At 37.9% G+C, this 15,645-nt stretch overlaps 1 protein-coding gene across 1 annotated transcript in view; it reads right to left on the reverse strand.

Moving 5' to 3' along the window:
• stard13b (StAR related lipid transfer domain containing 13b) overlaps positions 1 to 15,645 on the reverse strand; it is a 117,831-nt gene that overhangs the window by 89,705 nt on the left and 12,481 nt on the right. Inside the window, exons 3-4 of the mRNA XM_066699749.1 lie at positions 11,269 to 11,409; positions 7,593 to 7,742 (exon numbers count right to left, since the gene is read on the reverse strand). Of these exons, the coding sequence (XP_066555846.1) occupies positions 7,593 to 7,742; positions 11,269 to 11,409 (291 nt within the window). The remainder of the gene's footprint in view (positions 1 to 7,592; positions 7,743 to 11,268; positions 11,410 to 15,645) is intronic.

The raw sequence follows: 15,645 nt of genomic DNA on the forward strand, positions 1-15,645 counted from the left end.
AAGGACAGGAGTTTAGAGCCCAGCTTTCACACAGTCAGGCCAGCATTTGCATGAGGCATAATTTACTGGTGCCAGTTCACTATAAGTGTATTCTTTTATACGGCATTCCTTGACGTATGCCTGTGGACCAGATTTTCACAATTTACTTAATTCCAGCCCATTGACACCAGCCTGTCTCCTCTTTTGCAAAACTGCATGACACTTCCCCAGTCTGCAGACAAACGGACATTTATTATTCTAGGCCACGCGTTTTTTGTAAGTTCCAAAAATGTTCAAGCTGTTGCATGTCCAAAACAGAGAAAATGTAATATAGAGATCACTTCATTCCATACGGTGATATTATTATCTTGATAACATTTAAAAGAGAAGGCTGGCATGATTTAAAATGTTGATATTGCATTTGAAAGCATTTCCCCTAGTTCTGGAATTTGTTGAAGGTGAGCAAAACTGAGGCCAGGGTTAAATGGGACATGCAAATTCCAGACATAATGTTTCATGACAAGTCTCCATGGCACAGATATGAGAAGACTTTAGCAATCACATATGTGACACATTTGGAATTTGCAATCAGTATGGTGAAAGCAAAGGCTTTAGTTTAATCCAAGCCTAGGTGGACTGGTGCACTTTACAGGAAGTGTTTAAAACCTAATGCTGAAGTAAAAACAAAAAACCCTCAAGAAAGCAAAAGCTAAATCCCTCCGTATTGATATGACTCATCCTTCCCAGAAATGACTACAGTAGAGTCATTCATCTTGTCATGTTTCAAAACCAACTAATAACAGCTCCAGAATGTCCTGCCGGAGAATAATAAAACTGGTCATGAGATATATTGCGCTGGCATTCAGAGATGGTCGAAAATACGCTGTGATAGGCAGTGGGCAGGGGTGTGGGATTTCCACAAATATGAGGGCAGTATTCTTGGAAAAAATCCTTTGTGAAATACCATACGGACTTCAGTGCTATTTTCGCCATTGCAAATTTCAATCAGACCAGGAAGAGGTTATGTATGCGCGGTCAATGATGAAGAGCAGGAAGCGGTGCCGACCTGTTCACTTGCCTGTATTTTGACACTTTGCAGCACCGTGGCTTGCACGGTGCACAAACAGCAGCTTAACCTTCCCTAGAGCAGAACAAATCTCTCTCTCATGAGTTTGGCTTTGACGTGCAATCTGCCTTGATCCCATTGAGCTTCTTACTTTATTTAACCCGCTTTGCTGCAAACAAAACCACCTGTTAGGTGGGAGAGGAAGCGAACGGGCAGTTGCGTCATGCAGCTTAGTGTGGACCACTCCTGCCACTCCCTCTGCACTTCTGTGTGTTCCCGGCCTACATGACAGCACAAGGATCGCTTTGGTGTTCGTTATCTAATTACCTTGAAATACTTTCCCTTGATGAAGCCACACATTTGATCCCAAGCTTGAATGAAAAGAAAAAAGGAAAACTAAATCAAAAGAAAGCTATTCAACATTAGAGGTCCAAATGTTCTTAGCTTCCATGTACCTCCAGTGTGATGGCATTACAGGTAACTTAGTCCATAGTTCATTAGGCTTTTCTACGATGTACAGAGTGTAAACTCTGCATAACCCCATTTCACAAAAGGAGGTGTTTTGTGGCAAAGAAGGAGAAGTATCTTGAAAATGTGTTTTGTTTGACAAGGGAAAGTCCAATAGCTAACTTGTCCCATTTGTTCTCATTTAAAGCAGACTTCTAGGAAGTAATTACTGACTTATTGGTAACCCTTAATAACGTGCCAAATGGTAAATAATCTTTAATTAAAATTAACAAGTCGAAAACAGAAGTGGTAAAAGTCACCTGTGTGTTACCTGGAGAAATAACTAATGCAAAACTGCTGCTGCTAACATCCTACATTTAAACTGAAGAGGTAACTAAAACACATATTTTACTTCAGAAGAAAAGTAGCGGTTTCTCTTATTTTATATACATATATATATTCATACATGCATTGTCTTAGTTTAGAGGATTCGCAATCATTATACCTAAACTGCAAAAGTGCACTTTACAGGAGAGAACAGTTTATGTATTTTCTATGAACAGACCTATGTATTTTCTATGAATCAGCCTTTTCATTAAAAAAACAACAACATTTTGAATGAAAACAACACAAAAAACATATCCCAAACTAAAAAAGACTTTCGAAGGCAGAATAATGATGTTTGCATGTTGTGTTTTTGTTTTTTCATGCTATTGTTATAGTAGAACATTTGGTAAGGTTTTGTGCCTCTAATTAGAAAATCCTCCATCTTGTTGCTTTCAGAGTTTTCCAATATGCTCCAAGTTCTTGACTTGGATGTTTGAGAGCCTCAAAATGCCTTAGCAGCTTTTTGACTTCATAATCTTCTCTGAGAACCAGACTTCATTTTGCTGAAGTGCATAAATCTCAATCATCCCATTACCCTCCATCCAATTACCCATTCAATTGTCTGACTCCAGACCCACTCAATCTTTTATGTGAACCCACACAATAGCTACAAAACGCACCAAGCTCTGCCTTGCTTAAGCAATCTGGAGATTAAACAAACACATCTGGCATAGTTTGACAGCAATATTGAATCACAAAACAATTCCCAGAGGTATTGGAAGTCTGGTATAGCACACACACACATACTGGTATTTCTAATTCATTGTATTTCACTTCTCAGAAATGATACAGAAGAAACCACCTTTTTGTTTGTTTGTTTCATTTTTTTAAGTCTTGTACAAATGCATTTCTATAGGTTTTCACAGGGTGAGTGATTTTCTGAAGGATGGAGTCTCCCAATACAAAGACCTAAATTCTAACTTCCTGGATCTCTTTGTTCAACATCTTTGAACTGTATTGAACTGTAGGACTGGTTTATTAATCTGCACCCTAAGCTACCATGATAAACACTAATTAAAGTTTCTGACAAACAGGCAGGCATGGGGCTTTAATGTAAGGGTTAACCGACAACATAAAAAGAGAATGAAGTTTGATAAATAGTTTAAATAGTTGGATCTGAGCAATACTGTGCAAATAAAATGCTGGTATTTGTAAAATGAGCCATGTGAGAAGATGATTGTATTATTAGTTTATTCTGTGAAGTGCTCTCTGGCAACCTTGTGAAGCACACAATACCTAATAAAGATTAATTGATTGATTGAAGAGGAGCGGATTCATTTGGGGAAAAGGAAAACATAATTTGGGGTCGATTCCCCTCACCGATAACCAATACTGTGGAGGTACTGATGAGACTGTTGCTTGTTTATATATATAAGACTTTGATATTTGTAATTGAATAACATTTGCTGGATAATAATCATAATAAGATGTTCCCCTCATTAAAGGGATAGTTGTGTAAAAATAAAGTATTTGCTAAACAAGAGCTGAGTGCACTCCCTTATTTTAAGGCCACAGAATTGCATTCATTCCGGTTTAAAAATAAAGCAGTGAGGTTTTGACCTCTAGGTCAAGTCAGTCAGATTAAACACAATTTTCTGGACTTCATCACAGAGAGTGCAGCCACGTCCTGTTTTGTAATTTTAGCTTGGATTAAAATAGGATCTAAACCGAGAGATAAATGTGTTGCCATTGACTTTAAATCCATCTTGCGCACATGTGGGATGAAATTGTTAATTAACCAGTCAGAGTTGTGCAAGGAAGCTAATAACTTTAAATTATTAATCCACACAGTAATCTCCTGTATTAAAAGAAGAATACTGCATTATAACCAGGATTTTCAGGCCTCAGATGAAATATTTCAGAAAAGCCATTAATGCCACAATGGTACTCTACTACTTTAAACCACCAGTTTTGTTTATTTGCTTCCATAGTATCCTCAAGTCAAATAATAATAAACTGTACAGGAATTTCAGCAAGAAATTAAGGCAAAACTACTTTAAGAAATGGCCAGCAAATTACTTTCCTGTAACTCAGTCTTCAGGTATGGACTCAAAACACAAAACTGGAAACTGCTCACAACAAATGAAAAGTCTTCAGCTGCAATGATATTTGACTTGAAATAAATCCCTTTTGCTGTCCATTTTCTCCAGTTCCAACTGACAACGATTTATCCACTAAATCCCATTAAAGGCTTTATAATCTTTATTTGCAAATGCTTTGTCTGGCTGTAATCCTAATGCAAACCTCAAATATTTACAAGGGGTTTGCAAAGTGTGTGTCTTGCCAGTGAGAAGTTACCCTCCACATCTAAGCTCCCGAATTACCGAAGACACCAAAGACACATTCCTGTCATGCTTTGCAGCGCTGTTTATCCTAAGATGTAAACCAAAATATGTGTATTTGACATTTCTTCTCTTATGGGTTAGATCTAAAAATTGGCGCTTACTGAAGCAACAGGCTATACAGAGGGAATTGCAGGTCTAGGGCTTTTGTTTGTTTTTGAAAGAATGATGTTTAAAAAGAAGGTACAAATGTGAATCTGGGATATGTCATAAGGCTCTGTGTTTTGTACGATTTGCCATAATAATGACATGGACAGATTGTGCAAAGTCAAAAGCCAAAGTCATAGCTGACTGGGACCAAGATTTTCTAAGAGGCAGTGCACACTTAGCTGAACTGTGCAGGGCCCAGGTAGACTCAAATTCAATTATTTTAGTTCTGTAGCCAAACAGTGACTCCTATGGCTTTTGAGGTGAATGTGAATCTCTAGTGCTATCAGGGAGAGAGTTGCATTGGTTTTCCCTTCAGTGCTACAGCTCTGTGGCTGGCGTTTTGTGAAAAAAACAACAACATGGATGGTCTGGCAGGGCATATTTTGAAGCATAAACCATTGTAGATGTGGATAATCGATGCACAAAATTGGAAAATGCTAAACTCTTCAGCGTGTGATTGTGGTCACTCTGTGTCAGCCATGGAACATATAATCACGTCATGCCCAGTTCAGAAATATGAAGGAGGTGTCACAGTTAAACACACTGCTACTCCTGACATCATTTCTTGGCCTCATCACCATGGTGTAAATTGATAGTTTCTGCTGTACTTCCAGCCATACGAAAGAAGCAGATTTTGAAGAGAGAGTGTATGTGGCCTTCTTGATTGTGGTCAAATGAGTTCCAGGTTCATAGAAGGGAGGCCAGCTGATCAGCAACTGGGCTTTCCAAAGAAGGAGGGTATAAGAAAAAAAAAAGAATGGACAAGTCTAAATGTATAAAACAATTATTATTAAAAAAAGTTATTCAACTCAGACAAGCTAAAGAATTTTGATTTGAATTATAGATACAAGATCCTGATACAACATAAAATATGTCTCATTTTCAATTCAAGAAAGAAAGGCAGTTAATATAAAACATACTGTTAGAAAGTTAAAACTAGCAACTGAATGACCTTTTATTAAAACAAATCTATTACCAAAATAGTAGCTTCCTGAAATCACAATTACTTACTGAAGCTGCTTTTTAATTTATAGTATCTATAGAGGATTAGTTGTTGGTTTGTTTGTTTGGTTTTATGTTTTTTTTTTTTTTTGTGGAACTAGTTTTCTCCACATTTGTGAGAAAGTTTCATCCCACTGATCACAGAGTGCCAAAGATGAACAGACAAAAGCAGGCCGAGAAACAGAACACAATGTTAAGTTACAAACGTATTGCTTTTCACAACCACCTAAAGCCGTTCTCTGAAGTCATCCTAAGTTCATTAATTACATACCCCACTTAAGGAGTATCTTGTTTGGATTAGCAGAGAGAAAAGCCATTTAATTTACTTTCCCTGATGCGGAAAACCTGTTTCAAATGCAACCATTGGCAGCCCCCCAAGAAAACAGTTCACGGTCACATGGAGGCTACGCTTATAGACAAAATCTGCTTTCAAACCCATAGGGTCAAGTCAGTCATTTTTGATCTGCGGCTTTGAGGTTTTTGTTTTTACGAATGCACATAAGGGTTTACACCAAATAACCTGTTGTAAGCAATTGACACGTATACTGTCTTTGCATTGTGTGACAAGAAAAGGGAATGTTTCAGTTGTCACTACCAGCTATAACCTCGATGATACTATCAGAAATGTCAAACATGTTCATTTTAACTGTTCAATGACTAAGCAAATGCATCCTCAAAAATAGTTCTACGCAGATCTATGGGGACCTTTTTACGATCGATTAAATACAAAGCCTCCTTAAAGAAAAACAAGAAGTGCAGAATAAGGGTCTTGGTATTGGTAAAGAGATCAGCCTCCTACGTTTCCTCCATTTCCGCCTCTGGGGTTTTTATTCACACAGCCAGGAGGCAATTCTCAAGACATGCAAGCAATCAATGAAGAGGTTCTGAACTGAAGACTTAAAGACTGCTTTGAGCCAATGGTGGGAAAATGCTCGGATTTCATATATGTGGAAAAACCATTATTCATGTGAATGTTGTGCTTTATTTAAAAAAAGGATGGAGAAAAAAATAAAAGCATCCTTCATAGTGACACAAGTTCCCCTCAGATTCTCTTCATCATGTATGACAAACCAGATTTGGACCCTCATTAAAAGAAGCGATGGTGAATGTCAGAAGGTTATCTGCATGATCAAGTTTTAAATAAACAAACTGGTCATTTTGGGAAAATACCCCAAAACAAAACGATATTGTTTAATATAAACTGTGTATGATCTGACTACAACTACTGTTTAGGTCATGACTAATTTCTTTCCAACATAGGTGACATTGAAGAAAAAATTAAATTAAATTAAAAAAGTTACAACACGGGTTTTACCGATTGATTAATTGATTTTAATTGCAAAAATGTGTCAGCACTAATAAAGAGTGGTAAACTAAGCATGCTATGGTGAAAACAGCAACAATTTAAAAAACTGTGTGATTAAATGAATCGGAGGGTAACATGCCCTGAAAGCTGCCAACCTGAACCGAGATATTTATAGCCAGGATAGCAGCAGCTGTGGATAATCTACTACAAATTCAGCTCGTTTAAGTGCTTTAATGCTCAGCTTGTCTATTTTTCAGTTGGTTTCTTTGACATTTATACAGCGCTTGAAGGCAGCTCAATGTTTAAAAGTGGAAAAGGCAGTCCAGGACACAGGGCACAGGGATTGACACAGAAGGAGTTAAAAATGAGGACAAACCAGTGCCCTTGATGTCACCAAGGTGGGGGTGAACACACGAGGCACACGAGACATATATTTCAACGATCTGCACTGGTGAGACAGTTAATCAGATGTTTATCTATTTTAGCAAAGGCTGCTAAACACTTTTAAAAATATAATTCGGTATATTAGAACTTTAAAAAAGCACACATTGCCTCTTATAATGGTTAACATAGTGACCAACAGTTCAGAAAGGAGAAAGAACTGTAACTACAAGCTACTGTATTTTGACAGTAAATGCAGGGCATCTCTTTGGAAATCTAGTTCTGCTTCCTGAAACAAGGTCTGGCACATCTGCTTAAGGATGAACGCAACTGGACAAAATATCCTGCTATGCTACTTAACAACAGTGGAAATGTACAAGTATTTCCTTTGGTTATTTGAACAATCTGTGTAGCTTTTCTGTCCAAGTGCTGTGATAACGATCAAATTCTGTCAGAAAATGTCCTGTTAGAATAATAAGAGAGAGGGGAGAGGGTGGTGGAGCACATTTGGAGAGGGGAGTCTTGTACTTACCTCGTTTGTTTTGGGTCGCGCGCCGGATCCCGATGAAGGGGAACATGAAAAGGTGGCGCTATCCAGGTTTCTGCATTCTCCGTCTTGGTTTTTGGTATGATTTGCCTCGCTCAAGGCTTGGTTGATTGCCGTCCCCAAAACAGCGGCAGACTGAAAGAATAGCAAACAACAGTCAACATTCGATGTGCTGCTGAACGCTGGAGAGGATGAGGACTGCGGTGGTAGCCAGTCAAACGAGGAACTGAAGTCAGCAACTGGAAGGGAAAAAAAAAAACCTTCAGATCAAATTTATTTTCCTTTATTTATTTATTTTATATATAAAAAAAGAAAAGACACAGAGAAGTTAAAGTCCAAGTACCGAGGGGGGTGGGGGTTGGGTGGGAGGGTGGTTCCTTTCAGACGGATACAAAAATATGTGTCTGAAGATGTATCCTTAATCTCGCGTCTCAAGAGACAACTTCAGCCTGAGTTCTTATAAATCTCTCACTGTACGGCTCACTCAAACAATGCGATATTTTTGGCGCTCTAAATGGCGAGCATTTCTGATTCGCTTGAAGACACGTGCCCTGCTCTTTGCGAGGGACTAAACCACACACCGAGCAATGCCACAAAAATCCCCTCCAACACCAGCCACCGTTACTTGCCCTGCTCTCGATGAACTCTGAAAAGGACACTTTTGTTCCTTCCTACCAATACAGAAATGGTGGAGATATGACGCAAGGCATCATGAGAGTCTTACTGTAAACAACATGGTTTTTACAGTCCCAGTGAAAACCCCCCGCACAATGGGGGTCTGTCTCCGCAGTTTCTGTACTGCCGAGAAGGAATGTCCGCCAGCAGTGTCCCTATCAGTTCACTGAACGGGACTAGACCCCCATCCAGAAATGAAAGCGTTTTATTTGAGGCTGTTCACAAACATTTATCTCATAATACTGCAGGGAAAACTTACCAAGGCCTTCGTGTTACAGACAGCTGCACGGTTTCATAAGAAAGGGATCAACAAAATCTGCCAGTGTCACGAACTTTGCCTTCAGAGGATTACAAGCTATCTTAATTATAATTATCTATTTATTTACGCATTTTGCTCAGATTCAAACATGAAGGTTGACATTGTCATTTTAAACCCACAATGTAACCTGAAATGAAATAATAAACTACATTTTGATGATAATTTTTTATGACTACATCACATTAAGTGCATGTCAGTTCACCATTTTTGACTTTTTTGATTGGAAATTTGAAAGGAATGGAAAATGTGACTTTATATTCTTGAAATGAGCTACAAAGAATGTGGAAAACAGAATCACAAAGCCTACATTACATTTCAAATATTTTATCATCAAAAATGAGATGATGAGATTTCCCTCTTGCCTTGATCGAATTCATCCATCATTCAAATCTAATAGAAAAATTACAAACATGACCTCTGTGGCCCTTTCTTTCTCTGGGGGATCAAATAAAAGAAAGAGGAAACTGCAAACAAGTTCTTAAGATTATGCAATGAAACCACCAAGATAGATCAACTCAAAATTGAATATAATGCATCTATTCAAGAAACAGTTCCTACAAATTGAAAGCAATTTATCCTCATTACTGATGTAATTAGATTCTAATGGCTAGTAAACTCCCAAGCTGATCAAAGAGGGGAAGCCTACTTCTATAGCAGACATGTCCTCCATTGGAGAGGCAAAGAATAACTCAAATTCAATTTACAAAAAGGGGGAAAAAAACTGAGCAGAAATAAGTGGATTACTCTAAGACATTAGTCTCATAAGATAAAAATGGCCCCTAAATGGAAGGACATTAGTCTTCTAAGAATGTAAGGATAATAAAGACATTGTGCTATTTAATGGGATTTGACAAGCACATTTATTAACTACAAGCTTTTCCAAATACATATTATGTTTCCCTTCTTTATTTGGGAGACTTCACTGAATTGAGTTTGACCCATGATTAAAAAAATACGAAATATATCAAATGTTCCTTTATATTTCTCTGAAGGCCTCTTTCCAAATTAGCTGCACATGAACTGTTCAATATTACATGAAGTAAAGCAGTATGTAGAAGCTTTCCGAAACCACCTCCTATTCTCTGCATCCTTGAAAAACTGTCAGTTTGCCTAAGAAGCTAGTTCCCCAATGGAATTATTAAATTAAAGGAACATTTTAAGAGACCATCTCCATCATCATTAGTCTCAATGTACTATATTGAACTTGGTGCAATCTGCTACCTACAGCATACTATTATCCATACTATGCCTTTGAAGGATTTGTTATTGCGTATGTGTGTTTTAACTAATTGCTTCAGCCGAGGCCAAGACGAAATCGATCTGATTTATAGTTTAACACTTGCACCATTGATCTCTGGGTTTTGAAAGTCCCACAAGACTTCAAAAAGCAAGTTGTTGGGTTCTGAAACAAATATAGTGTTAAACTTCATCAGATCCTTGTAGAACCATTTTTTCCCCACATAGTAATCCTTGTGACTTCATAAAATAAAAGTGCTTTGACTTTACTGTTCCACTTGACACTTGAGGTCATTATTGCTGTGCTACCTGATCAGGGAGAGTTAGCAAAAATAATAAACCTGACCACTTAATTTAGATTTGTATGCAATTGTTCTTATGCAAGGGGTCATAGAGCACACCAGGGGTGATGCCATGCTGCCTGTTTTATAAAACACTTATAAAACACATGAGAATGTGTGAAGACAAACAGAATGATAGATTTCAGTCTTTACATTTTTTTCCCCGGCAGAAAACGAGTCAGGATATACGGAAAGATATACTACTTACGAAGCTACCTTTATCAGTGTTACTAAAATAGCTATAACACAGGGAGAAATATAGCATTATATTACTCCTTCAAATCTCATACTCATGCAACTTCTGCTCATTAAAACAAATCACGCAATCTATTTCTTTTATGAATTCATAAAGGGTTTTCAAGGAATTGTTATCACAAGTTGATGGCTATTTTTCTAACTTATTGCATTCTGTGCATCAGCAACCAATATGAAAAAAACAGCACCAATACCAACAACAGTAAAAAAAAAAAAAAAAAAAAAAAAAAAATTATACAATAACCAAAATGGCAGTCCTTGATTTGTGACTTATTGATTTAAGTGTCTCAGAGGCAGCACTCGGGTCATACACAGATCGTTCTGGATTAATGAAGCATTCGGTTGTTTTTTTGCTGAAGTAGAAGATAAAAGACACTGTTTATCAACTGCGTTTGAGTCCTTTTTTTGGCAGCCTATAAAGGTCAGAGCCAAGGGCGCTCATTTTGCTGCATTAGCTTTCTTGCATAGATCTGAAGTGTCCCTCCTGGATACTACAGCCCAAACATTTCCCCCCAAATAAGCATTGATTAAAAGTTTTGATACATAGTGGTAATGGAGCCTATTGCTCTCAATGCGGCAGAAAACATTAATCTATGAAAAACATCAGGATCATGTTTATGTGGCCTCCAAATTTTCTACGCAAAGTTAAAAACTGTTAACAAATGGGTTATGGTTCAAAAGCTGGTTAAATACCTTGTTGGAAAGAACAAACAAACAAACCACCAAATCCAATCAAGACAGAACTACAGGGCACCATCTTAAAAAGGACAACCAGTGGGTCCATAGAACTACCACAACGCAGCCAGCGGTTTCTCAGGTGTAAAGACAAACTTACCGTCTGCTTCCACGTAACCACAGGAGTGTCCGGCGGGGAAGAGCCAGTGCTCAGGGCTTCCTCGATGTCTAGGTTGAGCTGGTCGAGCTTCCTCATGAGCTGCGTCATTGACTCTGACCAGGGAGACAGCAATGGAGACTCCTAAAGGGGGGGTTGAAATCAACAGTGAAGATCTACACAGCAGTCCTGAATCATGTGGATGCCTGCTCTTTGTTACGTGCTGTTCTGTGCAGCTGTGTCTTCTAATAAGGTGCTGCCATTTGGAATTGTAAAAGTCCCATCACCAGTGTGGTTACACGTCCAGGAACACACTCAACCAAACTGCTCATAAAGGAAAGCTACTGAGTTGACTAGCATGTTTGCTGTTAGGGTGTGCATGACATTCGATTACTGCCATACTGAAAAAAGATTCTATGAATGTTTTGATTTCTAAATTCTTCCTTCAACTTTTGTTTTTTTACTTTCATAACTTTCTTGTTTTGACGAAACAAGCTTAAAGCACATTTTTTCTTGACTTTTTGACTGGGGGGTGTTTTGTATTTTGGTATAAATACATTGAATAACTTTAATCCATGGAAAAGAGATTGACTCGTTCAATGTCATCTGATCTGGCACATTCTGTCCGTTATGACCATATTCATACCCATGGAGACAGAGTTGCCTGAAACACTATCTTGGCTCATCCGCATGTCTAAACAACCCTGCTACTCATTAACTTTCAAAAATGATTTATTAGACGCCAGCCTATAAAACTCCAGCATCTATATCAGACCTGCTCAAGACAAGAACCAATTGATATAATAATATAATTATATATATATATATATATATATATATATATATATATATATATATATATATATATATATATATTCAAAACTGCAAATAATTATTACAATAGCCCAATGCAGAGATTCTGCAGAAATTGACTTAGAATTGCTCAAAATGAAGGATCTGCTCCATTAATTTCTGAGATCTTCTTATTTCTCATTCAGTATCACTTTGCCCCTGTATTTCAGTGCAGTTTAAAATACTCCTTTGCTGCAGAAGGGAACAACTGACTATTCAAATAACACCTCTACTGTTTCATGCCTTCTTGGAAGACCTATTTAATTGAAACAGAAAGAAACATCCTATATTATAAATTACATTTTTTCATCACTTACAAGACAATCCAATCAAGTTTAAATGCTCTTATTTAGATTCAGAAAGTTAAACATGTCACTATGGCTAGGCATCTCACAAAATGAATTGTTTTGCATCCATTCATCTTTTAGGTCTGCCTTAGTTTAAGTTTACTCTTGTTCCAATTAAAATATGTCCCTTTTATTGGGACAGGTCCAAAACTGAACTTATACTTTTCCATTTCTTCAGAAACCTGAATCAGTGCAAATCTAAAGACTGGAGTGAATAAATTAACATCAAGCCCAATTTTATAACAGCTTCTCCCAATAGTGAAGTGCTAACTAGAATCCATATATGAACATCAACAGAGCCCTCTTTCTAAATTGTGATAAGATAATCACAGTTTGGCTTGACGATAATACATGAGTGGTAAATCAGGTCAGATGTATGACTTGGGAGTAGAGAAGCTCAGAACAAATTTGCACCTAATCATTCAGGTTGCCTTTGAAAATGAACTGAAATATCTTGGTAACTGATTGAGCTGGTTCTCTCTGGTTATCATGCACATAGCTTTACCAGAATGGTGAAATTAAATAGATAAAAACAAGTGAAGCATAAAAATGCCAAAAGACAAAAATATATGTAATATAAAATTAAAAACATTAAACAACTAAGAATGGAAAGCTGGCATAACAAAAGGAGAGAGTAACATGTAAAAAACTGCTTTGCCTTGTGGACTTTGCATTTCCATGTTGTCATTGGTTGTATAATTGCTTGCCGTCTGGAAAAAAGGAATTACACACAATTTACTTAATGGGAACACTAACAACATTAAACAGAGAATATTTAAATGTCTCTAATCCACATTTTCAACTGATATTTTTTGCAGCGGATACACTTGCTGTTTTCTTGTTACTGTCAGTGTCTATCCAATAAGAGTGGGCGGTTTGAGCATTGGGAACAGAGAGGAAAATCTGAAACCACTGTCAGCACCCGTGAAAGTACAAGATGATATCACAAAAAAGCTTTAATGAATGGTACAACGTACCCGAAAAACACAAACGGAAATGCAATAGCTTTACACAACCTCAGACATAATTTTGCGCGGGAAGACGTCCCAGTTCTTAAAATTATGCGTTGCTTAAATATTTCTTAGCCTCTTGCTTTCTTAGCCTCTTGCTTGCTGAAGTGCTGTGTATAAATAGATATTCTGTACACAGCCATAAGCTGCATTTCGGGAGGTAGAAAGTTTAGGCCGTACATTTTCAGGACACCAAACCAACGTCTAAATGCCACCGTCATCATTGGAAAGGATGTTTACGATCTCACAAACTGCAGAGTTCTCATAGTGCTTTCGCCCAACGGCCGAACTTGGGGACATGGAGAAAAAAAAAAAAAACACAGGGACTACAAAGCTATTTGTTCATTTCCTGGAATAAACTCGAGTAAATATATTCCAGGCGCTCAGTGTGACTATTTGTGCCCTGGGGCCAGCCAGACTTCTTTCCACTGCATCAAAGCTCCTACTGATTTCTATACAATAATCCTATTGAAGGATGTCATCTGTGAGAAAGGCACATTTGTCTTAATAACTCAGCCATGAGGCTCATTGCAATGGGTGTGATCGCTATCTGCAATGCTCCTGAAATTGCTGGAATGTGGAAATACTTAGCGCTCCAGCACCAATTAAGACTCCATGCGTCTGAGCTCCCCTTTCACAACCAGAAAGCCTCATGACTTGCCCTGGCTTTCACATAGTTGGCCCCTGACAAGAGTCACGAAGCTGCCCAAGAGTGTTCACCGTGCTGGGGGTGCCGAACATGGTGGCCTGGGGTGATGAAGAGTTAATATGACAGAACATGTTAGTAATGCTTCAGATCAGCTTTCAAAACACTTAAACAATTACAGAGATTCATACTGGTCTAACGTGCCGAAACCATCTCCTTTTCTCCTGAAAATTCCACCAAAGATGCAACTAAGTATTCCAACGTCACCTCACATGATCGAGCAGAAAGCAAAGGACAACTCTCCCCTCTCACCATGACCTCGCTTCATCTGTTTAACCCAGTGCGGGGAACGTGCCTTAATCTTTTTAAGTCAAAAGAATTGACCTCAAACTAAGCAATCTTGACCTCAGTTGACACCTGCCCAGTGCAGAAGGGGTCAGTTTGGCTCAAAGAGGAAAAAAATATCAAGCCCCAAAGTGTTCTTTTAACAAATGGAAGCTTCTTTCCCAAAGCCAGAAGCTTAACTGGCTCTAGTAGCCCTATTCCTAAATTAGACACAAGAATGTATTTAAGTGGTTGTAGTACAAATTTCATAGCTTCTGGTTAATTCCAAAGGAGATATGTCATTAGCAAGACTCTTTTTAGCAGTATCGTTTACTTTTCTTTTTTTTCCTTTCAGATAAGCTACAAAGAAACAGTTACTCCCTCACTTGTCACTCTTTAGAAATGGTGCCAGGAGCTTTAGTTAGTGTGGGTTGTGGAGATCAACAGCAACACACTGAAGTTTTCTTCAACTACTATATAATTAAATCCACTATTAGGAGGCCTCCATTGTACATGAAGCATTAGGAAAGATTGTCTGTCGATCTCACCGTTACAAAATGAGGGTCTGAAATTCTAACTGATAATGCAGTTTTCTCCTTCAAACTGGACTTAAATTCGCCAGTGACTTAAGCTGAATATCTATGAGGAAACATGTTGAGACATTCCCCAAACCCTCCAACCACACATTGAACATTAAGGTAGTGTAGTTCTCTTTATTATGTAATAGTTTGTCATCCATATCTCTTTTTGTGCTGTACCTTTCCACTTCCTAAATCCCAATTGTTACACACTTAAAAGCAATGCATGTATTCTTATCTCCCATGCTTCCCTCACCACCATCACTCACATACTGTCAAAAAGACATTCTGCCCAGTTTTAACTAAGGTTTGTGCTACTTAGAGAATATAACATGGTGTTCACTTCCTATATCATACATCAGTAATGTAAATAGAAGAAGCCTGAAAGCATTTGGACACATTGTGCTGACATTTTACGTGATTATATTTCAAGTTGATTGCATAAAAACGCTGAAAGCGCTACTTGAGAAATATAAAAGTGTACTGCGTGTTGTTACGAGCTCCCTAATTGTGTTCAACTCCCAAATTAAATAATGCCATCATTCTGGAGTCAGTGAGTTCCAGTTGTACTGGAACAGAGAGTCCTTGGTCTTCTGAATGAAAACTCGAAAACTCTGGAGCCA

Source organism: Amia ocellicauda, chromosome 3 (assembly GCF_036373705.1).
Source record: "Amia ocellicauda isolate fAmiCal2 chromosome 3, fAmiCal2.hap1, whole genome shotgun sequence".
Lineage (NCBI taxonomy): Eukaryota > Metazoa > Chordata > Actinopteri > Amiiformes > Amiidae > Amia > Amia ocellicauda.